Source organism: Aplidium turbinatum, chromosome 16, assembly GCF_918807975.1.
Source record: "Aplidium turbinatum chromosome 16, kaAplTurb1.1, whole genome shotgun sequence".
Classification (NCBI taxonomy): domain Eukaryota; kingdom Metazoa; phylum Chordata; class Ascidiacea; order Aplousobranchia; family Polyclinidae; genus Aplidium; species Aplidium turbinatum.
Window position 1 is genome coordinate 7002651 of NC_137487.1, and position 16809 is coordinate 7019459.

A 16809-nucleotide genomic window follows, 5' to 3' on the forward strand; every position below is an offset into this window, starting at 1 on the left:
TAAAATAAGCAATATTTGCACCTAGACATATGTTTGGCTTGTTTAACCGGAGATTAGGTACGGTATCTAGGTTGAGCACAGTTTACACAATAATAATGTAATATGTAAGACTTTTCAACTGCACCCTGGATGTAGTATCGTTTGGTGCAATTGCATGTTCCATTTAAAATATCAAGAATTTTTTGTGGATTCTATGTTGTAAGCTGTTCATTTGATGTGCCAATATAAATTTTAGTTTGTTTTGTTTTTCTCCAAGTTTAATTTTGCAAGTAAAATATGTCTTTTGGCGAAAGATCCTGCTATACAAAAAGCCTAACGACTGTATGATGAGACCACCTCCAGGATGCAGTTGGAAAGTCTTACATATTTTACATTTTTATTGCATAAATTGTGCTTAACATACATATCTAATCTCTGGCAAAACAAGCCAAAAATGTGTCTAGATGCAAATATTGCTTATTTTACATACTTCTGTAAGTGGGAAAATGCCAGGTTTGTCATGGCTATGATTGTAACAATTAAGACTCTTAGCAATTTTCCCAAATAGCAACATATTTGGCCGTGTTCTAGTATAGGCCGTGAATAAACTAATATAAAGAAGACGATTTGGTCGCGTCTTTGATGTTTCATCATCTGGCTGCTAAACTACAATACAATCTCTTTTATAAACACTATTTGAAGCGTGTAATGGCACCATATTGAACAGGTGCTCTGGTGAATTTAAACCCACTGCTGTTGCTTTTTAAATATTTTGTTCAAACTTAGGTTGCATGGCAGACTGCTCTCTGTTATGAATAGGCTATAAACCGTTTCTGACATGACAAAATAGTATTTTCAACCCCTAGATGCTGCCCTTGGCATTTATTGCTCACTGATTTTATATTTCGAAAGTGAGTTAGCCAAGTGGTAACTTATTCTGTTTTTGTAAACATTTATTTGACTTAGCGATCAAGCCAAAGCCTCTACATTTTTCTTCTTCACCTCAATCAAGCGTTAGGTGACTTCTGGACCCAACTTGTCCATGTTGTGGACCAATGTTTTAGGTTTTGGCATAGAGCAGTTCTTTTAACCTTGTTGTATTTTTTGCAGACAAATAAAATGAAATAGAAACTAAGTGACAATGGCAGCCGGACATCTTTGTGAACCATCAAGAAAAAGTAGTATAGACGAACAATCAGTTTATACTTATAGAACTGGAACTTCACCCACACTGTTAAGTTTCATGATGTGTTAGGAAACACTAAACGACAAAAGCATATAATTTATTATATTTGAATAAGACCTTCTGATGATCCGTTAGGTGAAACAATTTGTAAAGGCTTCAGATATAGTAATAACTATATTTGATTTAATTCGCTCAGCTTTGCCTTTTTGCTTAGCATTGAGCACTTTTTGTAGTATTAATAGTTTTCATTGTTTTTAATTTATTCTATTAATCTGTGGAGAAGAATACAGCCACTAACGTACGTAGGAGGGGGGCATTGGGCCATGCCCCACCCTAAAGATGTTTTAGTAGTTAACGACGTAGATTAAGGCATTTAATATGTTTTGGATTGCTCTGTCAAAGCAATTAACAATGTTGTTTTATAGATGATGTTGTTTTTATTTTTTTCCTGATTTGAGGAACTATAGCCTGCGGTGAAGCCATTACTATACCGAGATTAGCTCGCTTTCAAAAACAGAGAAGTAATGTACCAGCTGACACTCCCTCTGAATACTACCGCAGAAGCGTATTCTATCCTTTCTTAGACGCTTGTCTTCTGCAATTGCGAGAACGATACAGCTCTCAAACAACTATTGCATTTTCACTTCAATCTCTGCTACCGAAATATTGTTCAAGTCGGCCATTTGAAGCCATTGAAAAAAACGTTAGTACGTGCAGCTCTTTTCATGTGGAAAAGATTCGGTCAAAATAGAATATTTGAGATGGCAAATCCATTGGCGAAACAGTTCATGTATACCTGATAACGTTATTGATGCTTTCAAAGCCGCAGTGGACCTAAAAACTTTCCCCAACATCGCAACGTTGCTACAGATATTTGCAACTATACCAGTAACAACAGCTACGAATGAGAGATCTTTCAGTACTTTAAAGTACATAAAGAATTATTTGAGATCTACAATGGGAGAAGAACGTCTCAACGGACTGGCATTATTGTACATTCATCGGGAGTTAGAGCTAAACTATGAAGACGTAATAACAGAGTTTAGCAAGAACAATCGACGATTGGACTTTGTCTAAAATTACTTATTTGATTGTGTACGTTGCGTTTATCACCTTGGTGCAAACGCAACAGCCTAGATTCCGGGTTTTCGTTTCTAATCAGGTGAATTTAGTCCTAGCACTCCGGCTTATCATTATTTTGCTCTCACCATTATTGCTGGACGATAATTAAAAACACTATTGTCTCTTTCGTCATTTTATCGCCCTACGTAAGATCTCATGCAAACCATTTTGGGTCTATTGTAATTCAATTTTGTTTATTGTCTGGCGTAGGTTGATGGGCCACCATAAATATCTAAAATAACTTTTATAGGTAATCTAATCAATATAATCTCGCATGATAAAAACGTATTACATTTATCGAAATTTAGATGTATCAAAGCTTGAAATAGGCTAATGATATATGAAATTTCATGGGTACCGGTAGGCTACGCTTGGAGAGAAACCAGAGTTGAAAGCAACATTTCTTGAGAATCTTAATCAAAGTTTTCAATTGTCCATTGAATGGTTCATTAGCTTTACATACTCTTAGTCTCTTACTGAGCGTGTTTTTTCAGCGTTATTGTAATTGTGTAATGTAAATATGTTATTGCTTGAGGATGGTTTAGGGTAGGCCTTCTTTTTCGTTCTGTAGCTCAGAGTGCGGTAATTTTTGAGAAAGTTAAAATTGCATTCGATATTTAAACTTTCACAGAGTAGTTCGATTTATGCTTTAATTAAGGTAATGACGTTGCCTATCATGATCGAACTAATATGGTTTTTACTTCTCCGTTTAGGCCTACTATTATGCTTTTCATATTCAGAATCGGTGTCTGTACAGTGACATACGCAAAGACCGTGAGAGTCTATATTTCACCAACAGGTAAGCTACCTTAAACCTTGGTCAGACTATAGAGTAGCATAGGCTAAGGCAACTCTTGATAAAAAAAAAAGTCAAATTATATCGAATGCCCCCTCCCCACAGAACAAAATTCTGCGTACGCTACCGAACGTACCCTCAATACGCGTAGTTCATTGGGTTTAGTCATGTACTTCTTAGAAGTACATGGTTTAGTAAGCCAACTACGTCGTCTACGTAAGGCATTAGGCTAAATGCGACGTTAAGAATGTTATATCGTATCGTTTGTTTTCAATACAACATCTATCCAAATGAGTAAACTAGCCGTTGCAAATTAAAACATTATCGTCAATGCAAGCTGAGTACCTATGCCAGTAACCTATCGCCTATTATTAGCAGATGGGCGTTTTTTAATTTTTCTGGTTTCGATTCAAAAGCATTTTCAATGGCCCCCCTTTGAGAAAATCTTGCGTACGCCATTGAATACAGCCATGAACTTTGTGAAAGTGATGCAATACATTGATTGGCAAATTTACTCATAGAAATGCAATCGAATCGCACACCAGCAAGAAAAAATGCAAGATCTTCTTGCAAGTTTCATATTGAATGTAGATTATATATACAAAAAAACATAGCATTGTCTTACACAAGATCAATACACACCCCTTGTTTACAGTAGATCTATATGGAGTTTCTATTATACTTTGGCAACCATTTCATTTCGGTCATTATCAATTAAAGAAAAGAAATATTTTGGTTGCTCACTAACAAAGTGGTTAATGACTTGGTCGTTAGCTTCAATCTCAAGTATAGTCCCTAATTAATGCCTTCACTGATTGAGCCTGAGTGGCTACAAAATGATAAATCTTAAAAAATCCACTCTACCCAACCGGTCGTGACGTGAATGGCGCACTCAAGGGGAGCTCCACGCGAGCAAGGAGACTTCATTATTTCTCAATTACGCTGTAAGAACTTCAAGTTCGAGGCATTGTTTGGAAAGTTTAGTTTTCAGAGTGTCTCGAATGAAACGTAATGACCTGTTCCTCACACGCAAAGTTTAATCTTCGTTCCAACAATGTTAATAAACTGATACAATGAATTTAGAAAAAAAAATGAAGCCAGGAATTATTTTCTAGATAAGCATCAGCTCCTTGAAACCTTCAAAGCAATGTTTGTGTGGCATGACCGCGAATGAGCTCTAATAATGTACAAACTGAAATTTAGGTTTTGTTTCATGATTTACAAAGTTGTTGAACAATATAATTCGATCAGATATGATTGCTGCTTTTCGGAAACAAAACCAGTAGACTAAAAATGGAATTAAACAACTGATAGCATTTAAATTGCAGTAGAACAATTCTAGATTTGCCTACCTCTGCAACACAAGTTCAACTATTTATAGCGTCTCCAAAAAAAATGAAAAAGCATTTTTTTAGACACATAAAGTTGAAAAATTATGATAAGGATTAAAAATCGTCAGAAAGAACGCATGTTGTACTGAAAACGGTTTTTGTGTAAGCAAGCCATCACAGAAAAAGTCAGGAATGATTCGAAGTATCCTATATGACTCGAAGAGAGCAGTTTTGTTAGTATAATATCGTAGGCTACGTTGTGTGGTGCCAACGTAATATCATGGTTAATAAATGTCCCCAATAGTCACAGGTGAACAAGGAAAGATTGTAAAGTTTCCATACATGTCAGAGTAATAAAACTGAAATTTTTCAAGTTGTACTGTTTTATGAATATCTTCGTGGCAGTTGCAATGAAACTACCAATAAATTTTGTAGTCATTCTTTTTATAAACATCTTGAATCAGCGTTGATAAATTTTTGACAGCTCATTAGCTACGACTGTTGTTGTTTACAGGCTTCTACGACTTATCATGATCATAGAGCAAAATCATATGTGATTAAAATGCAGCAAATGGCACTGAATGTTCAGTCTTTACTTGCATGATGAAATCCGCGTCCGATACTTTAGAAGTTATTTTTCTCAGTTTTTTTGTTGCAGAAACTTTCGTTCAAGGTAAATTTACGATAGCTAACCACTAACTAAGTTAGTAAAAATAACTATTCGAAAATATACCATGTGCAAATGCCCTTATACGTTCGTGAAAACAGTAACTTACTACTACAGTAAATAATTTTAGAAAAATAACTTATGTAAACTTCAAGTTTTAGGCCAAGTCATTAGAAAAATACTGCTAAGTTGAAAAGTAACGTAAATCCAGCACTACGTATATACTATGCAATAAATGCTTTTATGGTTGTACTTTTTTATCACCGAATTGCATCAGAAAATATAATTTGTTACTTCATCATTGCAACAATAATGCAGAGCTGTGAAAAAGTTTCAGTGTTAGGCATTTAGTTACATTTTTTTTTATTATTCCCTTAAAATATATCCTTGTTAATTCATTTTTTAACCACTCAAACAACGAAATTAGTCATTTTTACATTGATTCAACGTTGATCAATGTAAAAATGACAAATTTTGTTGTCAGAGGAGAACAACTCATTTTTTAACCAACAGGTCAAAGTCCACAAATATTTCAGGAGTGCGGGAAAAATATAAACTTAGAAATAACTACAGACGCGACCTACGGTATTCTGACGACCCCCAATTACCCCACAAAAACAAACCGAGATGGAACTTACCCACCCAGTCTTGATTGTGACTGGTACTTGTCAGGGGCCAGAACTACACTTGTTCAGGTGAATGATTTAAAATATTCCCTAATCTTTGAATGTATTCTATGTATTTTGAACTTCGAAGCAAAATGGTTTTGTTTTGTTTGTTTGTTTGTTTGTCATATCTTTATCCTGCATTGCGGGAAAGCGGACTTGAGCGCTATGCATCGGTGTACGCCTTCCGACGTACACCTGACCCACGCTGCAGCCGACGGCAATGTCTGTTTCCGGTTGTCTACTCTACTTATGACTTAAATTTCGAGAAACAACAGCAAGTGCGGAATGTTGGAATGCTTGTTGGAATGCTTGTTTGATACGAATAAAAAATATAGATTGCAAAATGCAAAAACGAAGCTCATGATAACAATCGTTTAAAAAACAGTTTTCTTCATAATGGCGAAAAATCGCATCTTACAAGATGACATGCTATTGATGATTAATGATCTCATATTTTTTGTGTATTTTTTATTAGTTTAAACTTTGGGGCCTATCAGTTCAACCTGGTAAAGGTGGTTCAAACATAACCTGTGACTATGACTACCTCTTCGTTCAAATTGACTCGGCTGGAACAAAGAAATATTGTGGGTATGTAATGTATGTTATTGTACTTCTATGCATATCATTCCGATATCAGGTGGACGTATTGCTAATATTGAGCTTGAAATAAATTCATTGCTTTGGCGCTTTATAAGTTGATTTTACAAAAGGCTATTGTCCTAAAGTCATCTTAGGCAAGTGCATGACATCCATCATATACTGTAGTGGTGATCAGTGGTGGATTTCCAGAGCTTCCGGAACGTTAGTTTTTTACTTTCCAAATGCGCTAGGTGCCGTAGAAGAGATTCAGAAATATGCCCTTATAAGACTTTGAAACAACACACGTGGTACGCAAACGTGGCTAAAGTAAGTATCATGGTCTATAGATGATATGGCGTTGTTCAATGCAAATATTCGTATTTTATTTAGTGAAACAATAGCACAAAAAATTACAACAAGTTATAGCCTACAATTTTTCAAGACATTGATCTTATTCAAAACCATAAACCCTCTGGCGACTTCGGGTCTCAATTGCCGAGTTACGTTTCTGGCGCAACCAGGATTCAACATACTCCGTTGGTGAAAACTTTTTCAGTGGAGGGCTGGAGGACCGACCATTTGTATTAAGAGTAGACTTGAAACAATTACAGTGTGTAGAGAAGCACGGTCAGATGTCAGTATGAGGTTCATTTGTGAAAATCCGCGTTCACACTCGCTCGATGAAATTGGAAGGGATTTCAATGAAGTTATCAAATTTTGAAGACTCTGGGATCTTCTTTTCGTAGTTATATATTCATAAAGTCTTCTCACAGCTTCGTGATCATCTAGTCGCAATCTCTTTGTCACTTCAATGATTTTGTTTTCTCCATTACTGTGTCCTCTGGTCAAGTAGTTGAATCAAGTATTTTGCAGCTGTTACTAAATGACAAGTCTGTTGAATTCAACAAGCGATCTTGGATGGAATTTCCTAAGTGATGATAGAAGGTGCGGAGATTGATTAGCGGGCTATTTCTGCAATTGTTTACATGCAATTCCACACCTTTGAACTCTAAGTTTTCTTCAGCATCCTTGGCAATGCGATAATGTCGCCCGGGTTCGTTCCCACGTGTTTCAAATAATTTTGCAAGATTATTAATTTTGTTATCTGCATCCCAAACAGTATAGCCCACATGCTCTGTTTTGCAGTTCGAGGCTTAGGCCACTTCGGATAATTCTTGCGAGGATTCGTAGATCAAGGCCAAGTCCAACAAGAAATCTGTGGATGTTATCTTCGACAAGAGTCCTTGATATTTCCCGAGAATCTATTGTGTCGCTACTAGCTCCCTTTTTGAAATGTTCGACAAGTGCTGGAAAATCATTCCAGATGGCATTAATTGTGCGGAAACTCGAAGCTACCCAACGACAACGTGTGTCCATTACCCTTCCGATTTTCAACAACTGCACTTCAACAGCCGCTGCACATTCACCCAATTCCCTGCTATTTTTAGGAGAAGCGTGGTAAAGGCTATAGAAGGCTATAGTAAAGGCTTGTCCATAAAAGATCGAAATCGATTCACATTATTGACTGATTTTACAACATCACGAACCGATAGTTTCAATCTATGGTTTGCACAATACCACACCACAATGTCTGGAAATTCATCACGAAGCAATTTTGCCACAGCATTTTTGCGACCTAACATCACAGCCGCGCCATCACATCCAACACCAATTAAACAAGAAGATAAAAATATTGTAGACATGCCATATGATTTTAGGCAGCTCCTCAGGAAATCAAAGATGCCATTCGCCGTAAGGCTATAGCGAGCTCAGCAAGATCTACAAAATACATTCACAGGTTCGCTTCCGTCAAGACTGGTACAAAGATAAATTATCAGAGTGGATACGCGATTTAACGTGGTCGATTTATCAAGAATTATGGATATACTTTTACTGAACAGGGCAAAGCATAATAAGAGCATCAAATATTTGAGCTTCCGGAACGCCGTTCCGGACAAATCAACTTTTTGATCGAGCTTCCGGAGCGGCGCTCCGGACCGTTCCGGCTGAAATCCAGCTCTTGTGGTGCTCCACAAGTTGCCTTGTGGTCGAATTGTGAACCTCTGTTCCACACCAGTCGAGCCATACAAAGCCTAAAAATCACTGTAGAAATTTAATAAAGTTTCGCGCAGCTGCAAATATTTTCAAAAAGAAAATTCGAAACAAGGTTGGGTAAAGTCACATAAAAAACTTTATTTTCAAGTCTCACCTCTTGAAAAAGTACTCGAAGTTGCCAACGTCAAGACTGCAACTGTTTCAATCGGTTGTCAAGTGCAATGTCTGAGTACAATGAAAACGTAGTGCTTACGTCACGACTACTGGTGATCGAGCATGGATGAAAAAGTGGATGATTCTTAAGCATGCCCCTTGATGAAACCTCAAGTAGCAAACCTAAGTGAAAAGTTGCTCAAACCGTATGTTTATATACATTCTCACGGTTACCCCTTGTCAAGCCAGTTTGACGAGCAGTTAACCAATAGGATAAAGCTGATTTTTGAAAACAAGTGCAATTGACTCACACCTTTTAGAGAAGTTTGCTTGAAGCCCTCTTGATAACGTTTTGTAGGAAATATTGTGCAATACGTTTAGAACGAGATATTTGTGGAAAACCTTAACAAAAGTTTAGCGTTGCAAGTGCGCAAGAACAAAATTTCACTGCGCAAATGACCCAATGTTACTGCGCAATTGCACAGTTGTCCACCTCAGGTTATAAGAGTGAACACTGCTGGTTCCACACTCGAAAGGGCGCCGGATCGACATCGCTCAAGAGCATGTAGTCGTGTCTTTAGCAGGACACTTAAGGGCATATCTGAAGGTGGGAATGAAGATTGGCTTTCCTGTCTTCTCAAACATTAAATCTAGATCTTTAACCACTGGGCATAAGCCTGGTGACTACAAAAAAAGCATTAAACCTACTTATTTATTTATAAAATCGAATGAAACTGGAAACTTAACTGTTTAGATCTTTATTTTCTGCAACATCCCACGGTACAAAATCACCAAACTATAATGTTCTGTAGGCATACTGGTGTAAACATTTGGAAAAAAACAGAAAGTCTTCTTTATAATCTTTTAATAGATCGTACAAACCATATCGACCTTTACATCGTTGTGGTAGAAACATAAATTTATAGCTTAGAAGATTTGGCTATCACAAATCATGTTTATAAAGTTTATGCATTTTGTGTCTGAAAGTTACTGAAAGGCATAGGATGGTCAGTCACTTTGCAGTTTGCCGTTGCTGTCTATACTGTGTCAGTGTATTGTCTTGTGTCATCAAAATCACTCATCATAGGCTACTCATTATTATCCAAATTCGTTTTATTCGCACTAGTGGGGGTGGTCAATTCTTCCCTTGTAGCGATAACTTCATTTCTATTCTCCATCCCATTTTGTCCGTCGCATCTTTCTTCAGTCCGACTTTGTCTCATTCTTCACCTGTTCTTTTCACATTCTTTTTGTAGGCTACATTTCCGTTTCCTCTTTCCATCTACCTTCAAAGTCAATAGCTTTTAAAGAAAACTATCTTCCTCCTTACTTAACACAAGCCCATTCCATCATACTCCATTTGCCTTTGCAAGTTTGTCAATGTATTCTATTGAATATTGTGTATGTTATGTAATGTATGTAGCCTGTGTATTGTATTGTATAGATATTGTATACTGTTAACTTGTGTCAATGTATTGTTGAAATTTGTTTAAATAATGTAATGCATTGTTGAAGTGAAATTATTATCTGTGTTAATGCATTAGACCTACTTGTCACAATAGCCTATTCTTGAAATTGGTTAGTTTGTAACTTTGTATATACTGTAGTTATGTTATGCGTAGTCGTTGGTTGGCTTGTCCTTGTTGTGAATCTTTATTATCCGACTGTGAAAGCCTTTGGTAGGTTATTGGCGGTTTCGCATGGCCTACTTACAGAGACTTTGAACCGCTGAGGCAGTCACGCAGGGCCAGTTTCCGAGATTGTCAGAGTGAAGTTTTCATAGTTGTTTGAAGTGTTGTTGTTTGTGAATTATTCCATCCACTTGGTCCCGCTGAATGGAGAGCAGTCCTTGAAACTGCGTTGCTTAAGCGAACACCCCAAAAACCGAAGCAGGGCCCTTGATCTTGCTGCTTCTTTGTGCAGATTTGATTCTTTACCAACTGAACTTTCAGGTGGCGACGTCTTAATTTTATTGTTAAATGCTTTTTTGCAGCAGTAAACTTCACGAATCCCATACTCACTTAGGCTAGTTTACCATTTACTCTCTGTAGCCTACAGTAGGCCTATATTTGCCAGAAGAACAAATAGCTTGTTTCCAGAAATTCCAGTGATGTACGCGCATACAAAAAATATTGACGCCGTCAGCGTAAACGCAAACGTTCGAAAAAACATACGCCGTATGCGTCAACGTAACTTGTAAAAAAAGTTGGCGGCGTCAGCGTCAGCGCATACATTAGCGTAAACTCATTTTGTTTGCTAAGTGCCAAACATTCACACGGTATAAACCACTCGAAACAAACAAGTTTTATTTTGAATTTCCACGAAGAAACACAAGCATCTGAAAGTGTTCATCTGACATTTTGCTGCGTTTTGGTTTCAATATGTCTTTGCCCATTGAAAACATTCTTTCAACTTATTCAAAATTTGGAAAGTTTGATAAAAAATAATGCAAACAACAGCTAAGACATTAAAAAGTATGCGCTAACGTTATGCGCTAAAAAACCGCAAAAACTTTACGACGTAGCCTCAAGCGACAACTATCCAATAAAATGTGGCCGCAAGCGTTAGCGTAAACAAAAAGTCTACGCCGCAAGTCTACGGCGTAGAATTTGCGGCGTATACGTACATCTCTGCTTGTTTCACGCAGTTATACACTATTGCTGTGCCTTAAAAGTTTCACATGGTTTCCTCTTGTTTAGAACCTTCAAGCCAGAGGATGCGTTCCAAGGCATGGGCAGTCTCAAAGTTCGATTTCATAGCGATGACCGTGTAAATTACAGAGGATTTCAGGCAACATTTCAACGTAAGTGGATTTAGTTTAAAGCAAGCATTTCTGCAAGGACTTTTGGTGCGGCCTGTGATGCATTTTTAAACTTTGAAATAATTAACAATTACAGTGGCCTAAATAATTTTTATGGGTTTAAAAACGTAAAATTCGCTCTAAAATTGCTCAAAAAATCTGAAAATGCCCATCAAGCTTCACATGACTTTAAAGCACTACTGTCGCGCCATTTTATTGTGTGCAAAAAACTTGTATTGCTATATGACAATCACATTGCTTATTCACTTATTGTGTGGCTGTCCCAATGGTAACCTTGATATCAGCTGAGGTCAGTTTTTCAAGGGTTTAGTCAGGGATATCTAGAGAAGGGGATATGAAGGCTCGCAGCGATTGCCTTATTCTCGTGACACTACCAGGGCGGTAGTTTGTGGTGCTTTAAACATGTGGTTCTTTTTAAAATCGTAGAAAGTTTTGTAGTGCAGCTGGTACAGTGAGCTACAGGAGACAGTTAGCAAATGTTACGTAGAGCATATTTAAAGAATACTTGCTTACAAAGACAGTTGAAAAGTTACCAGTAAGCTGGTTTTTTGAACAAAGCCTTTGCAGTAGGCTAGATGTAAAGCAAGTATACAAGTAGTTGAATTAACAAGCAACCATAAGCATGCTGTGAATATCCAGGCCTGATGCTAATAGCGCAATGCAAGTTATCATAACAAAATTTATTAAACTACTATCGGTGCCAATTGTCATTTTACGATAAACACAGATTATTTACGATAAACAAAAGCCCTTCTATTGTCAGACGTAATAAAAGCCTTCGTATCCCCTTCTTTAGATATCCCTGGGTTTAGTTTTTTCCGCCCTGTTTGAAAGTTGATTGCTTGATTTTTACTCTGCAGTTCGTCCATTCGTTTGGGTTCTTTTTTGTTTGCGTTCGTACAGTGTTTTTTCATCTTTGTTCTTACTACTTTTTTATTGCGTTTTTACTGGGTTATTTAGTTAATTTAACTTAATTATGTATTGCGGCTCTAGGGTTAATTTACAAATGTTCATTTGGCCCTCAGAGTAATTTGAGATTGAGACCCTTGGTTTAAAGATATCACTTCCAAGAGCAGTCGGTTAAAAAGCAAGGTTAATTATAGCCTGATGTAGGCTAGCTACTATACTTTCGATCCGATAGTAAAAGTAGCAGCCGATAAGCTAGGCTACTATCCTATATAATTATGAATGAACAAAGTACATGCTTGCGGATAAAGTATTCTTAAAAGCCATAATGAAACTAAAGCAAAAAAAGGTCACAATATTTAGAGGGCGTTTCGCAATCATTCTCACTTTTATTTTAACCTACTGTTTTTTGCATTGTTTATTTTATGTCGAATGTTTGCTTTGAAAAACTATGTTGCTCCTCAAAATCATTTTCTTTTTGCCCTATTTTGAACTCAAAACTTACCGCCCGACTTGAATTTTTATTCTTTTTTTTTTGTCAGAAACAATTGGATACAACCCCTGCGACCCCACCCCTTGCAAAACTGGACGGTGTCACTTCAACATACAGACCTTATTGCCAGATTGCGCTTGTCCGCCTGGGTAGGGTGAAACGATAGTGTATGGCTGTAAATGTAACATCTGCAATAGTTTTTAGTGCAACAAAAAACAAACAAAATAGTTCAATAATTTTTTTAAACATTAGATAACCTTTGATAACCACTCAATAACCTTAATTTTAAATAATCTAGGCCTACCTTCAAATACCGGGATAAAGGACCGGGAAAGAACTATGCATGAACGCCTTAGCCTGGAACATGGTACAGGCGGTACATAAAAAAGAAACATTTGATGATTAAAAAAACTGTTGATAAATGGCAAATTATGAAACATGGCTATAACCAGACTTCATTTTGTATCGGTATGAGTTTCCTCACAAAAGGTTTTCAAGCAGAGTTACTTATTTGTAAGAAATTCAAAACTTGCCGGAAAAGGTTATCAAAGATTTCAGCTAATAATGACATAGGCTACCATGAGAAATAGTTTTTTTTTTTCAGAATTTCAGGGCGTTACTGTGAATCAGACATTGATGAGTGTTTATCCCACCCGTGTTTGAACAGAGGAAGATGTGAACAAAAGGAAGAAGTGCTAAACAAATTCACCTGCACTTGTCCACAGGGTTTCAAGGGATACCGTTGTGAAATTGGTAAGTCAATCAAGTCTTGGGGAACTTTTAATAAATGTTTGCAACTTTCAGCCGTCAATGTTATCTCATTTTGACCCACAATTTCTGCTAAAGGTTTTGCAACTATTGCCTTTGCCCAAAAAATTGCAGCCTTTGGACTTCAGTTCTTTTTTCAGTTGAACAAACATTATCAATTTCCTTAACAAACATTTTAAAGCTTCAGCCAAAGTAGAGTGTAAAAATAAGCCTTAAAAATCAAAAAAAATTTACTTCTTTGTCTTTCTTAATAAAGCAGTTTTTAGTCTAATTCGCCCTTTGCCGATTTTCTCGACAAATCTACCCCTCAGGCTATTTTTAGATCAGAATTTGGAACGCCATCGCCCATAAGTCTATTATTTCTGCTTTTTTCAACTTACCGTCCGTATCAGAATCCAGCCGTAGGGCAACAATAAATTTAAGGAAAACAATATATTTTCATTTTCATGTTACGATAGTGATAATAATTCTTAAAACCCTAAAATTATCATACTGGTCAGGGTAGGGCATTTGTTTTTTGCGATATTTCCCACAAATGAGCATATTGTATTCGGTTGACATTACGGTTAATCTTCGAGTTAAATACAAACTACGCAGCCTACTCTACGAAAATAATCGCTTTACACTCAAAAACCTCCAAACAATTTGTAAATATACCTAGAACTACTCCACCGGTCAATTGACCGGTAAGTGGAAATATTAGATAAAATTATTCTTGAAGGTATTGAATAATCAAACTTATTTGACAAAAGCTCTGGCATAGGCTTGCTTTTTCCATCCCAATGAATAATCTGTTTCGGAAACATCTACAAATAACGTTATCCTCATTTGCTTACCTACCGGCCATTTGACCGATGTGGTCGTTCTAGCTTCTAAGTATATTGAGTTTCCAGTGGTTTTGGACTTTAAGTTTTTGCTAACTTTTTTCTGATAGGCTATTACTGTATCGAATATCGAATAACTAAACTCATTTGATGTCAAGTCTATCATTAGCTTTGTTACCAATTACAAACGAGATAATTTGTCACGGAAACAATTACAAATAGCGCTATCTTTATCTACTGGTCAATTGACCGGTGCGGTCGTTCTAGGTATAGCGATTTTCGGTAAGGTGTTGGATTACATACTTGCAAAATCTTTCAGAGAAAGAGTCTCCTTGCGCTTCCAATCCGTGTCAGTATAACGGAACTTGCATGTTGGTCAGCAGAGAAAAGTTCTTCTGTAAATGCATGGAGGCTTACAAGGGCGTTATGTGTGAGATAAGTAAGTAGCCTAAATATACAGTTACTGTGTTAAACGTTAAAATACTGTATTTTTGCAAAGATGTTGGTAAAAACATGATTCTTTCATTTTTAAGAGCAGTTTGGTTGTGCTTCTGTTGATAGTAGCTTAAGCGGAAGGCTAACCTACTACTCATTTTAGAAACCGGCTGCGCAAATCCTGGGATTCCATATCTTCAGGAATATAAAAGATTTGTGTATGGATCCACCTTAATTTTCTCCTGCAAGGAAAACTACGTCATGTTTGGAGCTGGGAACGCCACTTGCCTTCGTAATGGGTCCTGGACGAAGGAAAAACCAGACTGCAGACGTGAGATGCTATAGGCTACATAGGTTATGTCAGGCTACGAAAATTTTCTTTTTCAATTCTTTAGGTTTTCAAAGAATAACAGATGCTCGTTCTATTGCAAAAATTAGATTTATATTTAAGATTTTTTTTGAAGTAGGCTATATGTTTACAGTAGCTAAGTTTTTGAACAGAGACGAAGTTAGATTAGTGACTGTGGGAAAAGTGTAGACCAAAGAAGACGACTACCCACGTTTACGATGCTCTAGCTTTTAGCAATCTAGATGAATGCCCCCTCGAAAAATACTGTTTTTGGCAAATACCTCTCTAAAAATATTTTCTTTGGTAAATATCTTTCCAAAAGATAGCTTTAAAAAATCCACCCTGGTAAATATACTGCCACAGCAAAACTTTTTCAGATGAATATTTTTCAGGGGGATTTTTAGGCTACCGATTGTCGTAGCTTTTATGTGTTGCAGCACAAAGCAGTTTTGGTTATTTTTAATTGCTTGTGCACCCTGTATAATCTCATTAGGATGCTGCAATTGCTCAAATTATAATCCTCTATCTTTATGCAGTAGGCTACAGTATAATGATAATAGGCCTACCGTAGGCTACAATGAGTTTGAATAACCTATCAACTGTCATAAAAAAATAGTTTTTGGTGTGTTTTGGGCAACCTATCTTTATTCTGGGCCTACCTACAACTAAAAATACTGTATTAGGCTATAATGAAAGAATTGTTTTTATGAATCTTGTATAGTGGAGGGTACCAACGAAGACGGCAGCCGAAATTTAAGTTTGTGGTCGAAGGCTATGATCGGGCTTGGTCTGATGTTCACTGCTCAACTGATCCTGTTTGTCACTTGGATGGTATACAGAAGGTGAGGTAGGCTACTTAGACCTACTGCTGGGGAGCTGTAGCACGTGTAAAAAAAATTAGGCAAAACAATGAAAGTAAAAATTTTGGAAAAAAGTATTGTCAGTTATGATCAAGGTTGTGGAGTGGAGTGGGAAAAACTTTGTTGTGAATCAGAGTCGAAAAATATTAAAAATTTTGGTCTTACTTTTCAAATATGGACAAATACCCTGATTCCTGTCATGTGTGAAGGAGTGCTAAGAACGAGGAAATGGCGTCATATGGTACTTAAACTATCCGTGACCGAATGGATCAAATTATTAAAACTTTTCTTCTAATTTGATCTTAAACAATTCCTTTCATTTCGATTCTTTTTTTAGTCCTTGGGCAATTCTTGAAAGAGCAACTGCCTTCACGTCAAACTTTCCGTGGAACAAGACAGCAGAAGAAGAAAATGCACATTCGAGAGAAGGTTCTGCTAGGAGCATAAGCATGAGTTCCGTCTCCGATGAAAGCAGCTTGCAGTATTGAAAATTTAAAAACAACATATTGTGGGAATGTTGTCTTGAAACCAAAACTTTTTATTCGAAGTTTTTTTTATGTTCATTACTTTATTATGTTGTATGACAACCTGCAATAAATTTAAAATATAGCCTACCTATTGAATTGACGGCAATGACTTACTAAGGTAGGCGTGTTACAAAATTTTATTGTAGCCTAACGTGTGGGCTATCACATTTCGATTGTTGTAGTGTCTTACAATTACATACAGTAGCGCTGATCAGAGGCACTTTTGGATCAATGCGCATTTCAGGAGCCCGGATTTTTTTCAAGAGGTTTACCAACGAAGAAAAAACCAC

The 16809-nt window shown here is 36.8% G+C and overlaps 1 protein-coding gene across 1 annotated transcript; it reads left to right on the forward strand.

Moving 5' to 3' along the window:
* Positions 1-4935: 4935 nt before the first annotated feature.
* LOC145785988 (uncharacterized) lies at positions 4936-16600 on the forward strand. The gene is made up of 10 exons (XM_082597681.1): positions 4936-5087; positions 5595-5776; positions 6225-6337; positions 11236-11339; positions 12806-12905; positions 13361-13509; positions 14668-14787; positions 14947-15114; positions 15854-15974; positions 16330-16600. Exons 1-10 carry the CDS (start codon positions 5015-5017, stop codon positions 16478-16480), a joined length of 1281 nt encoding a protein of 426 aa, XP_082453807.1. The 5' UTR covers positions 4936-5014; the 3' UTR covers positions 16481-16600.
* Positions 16601-16809: the final 209 nt, after the last annotated feature.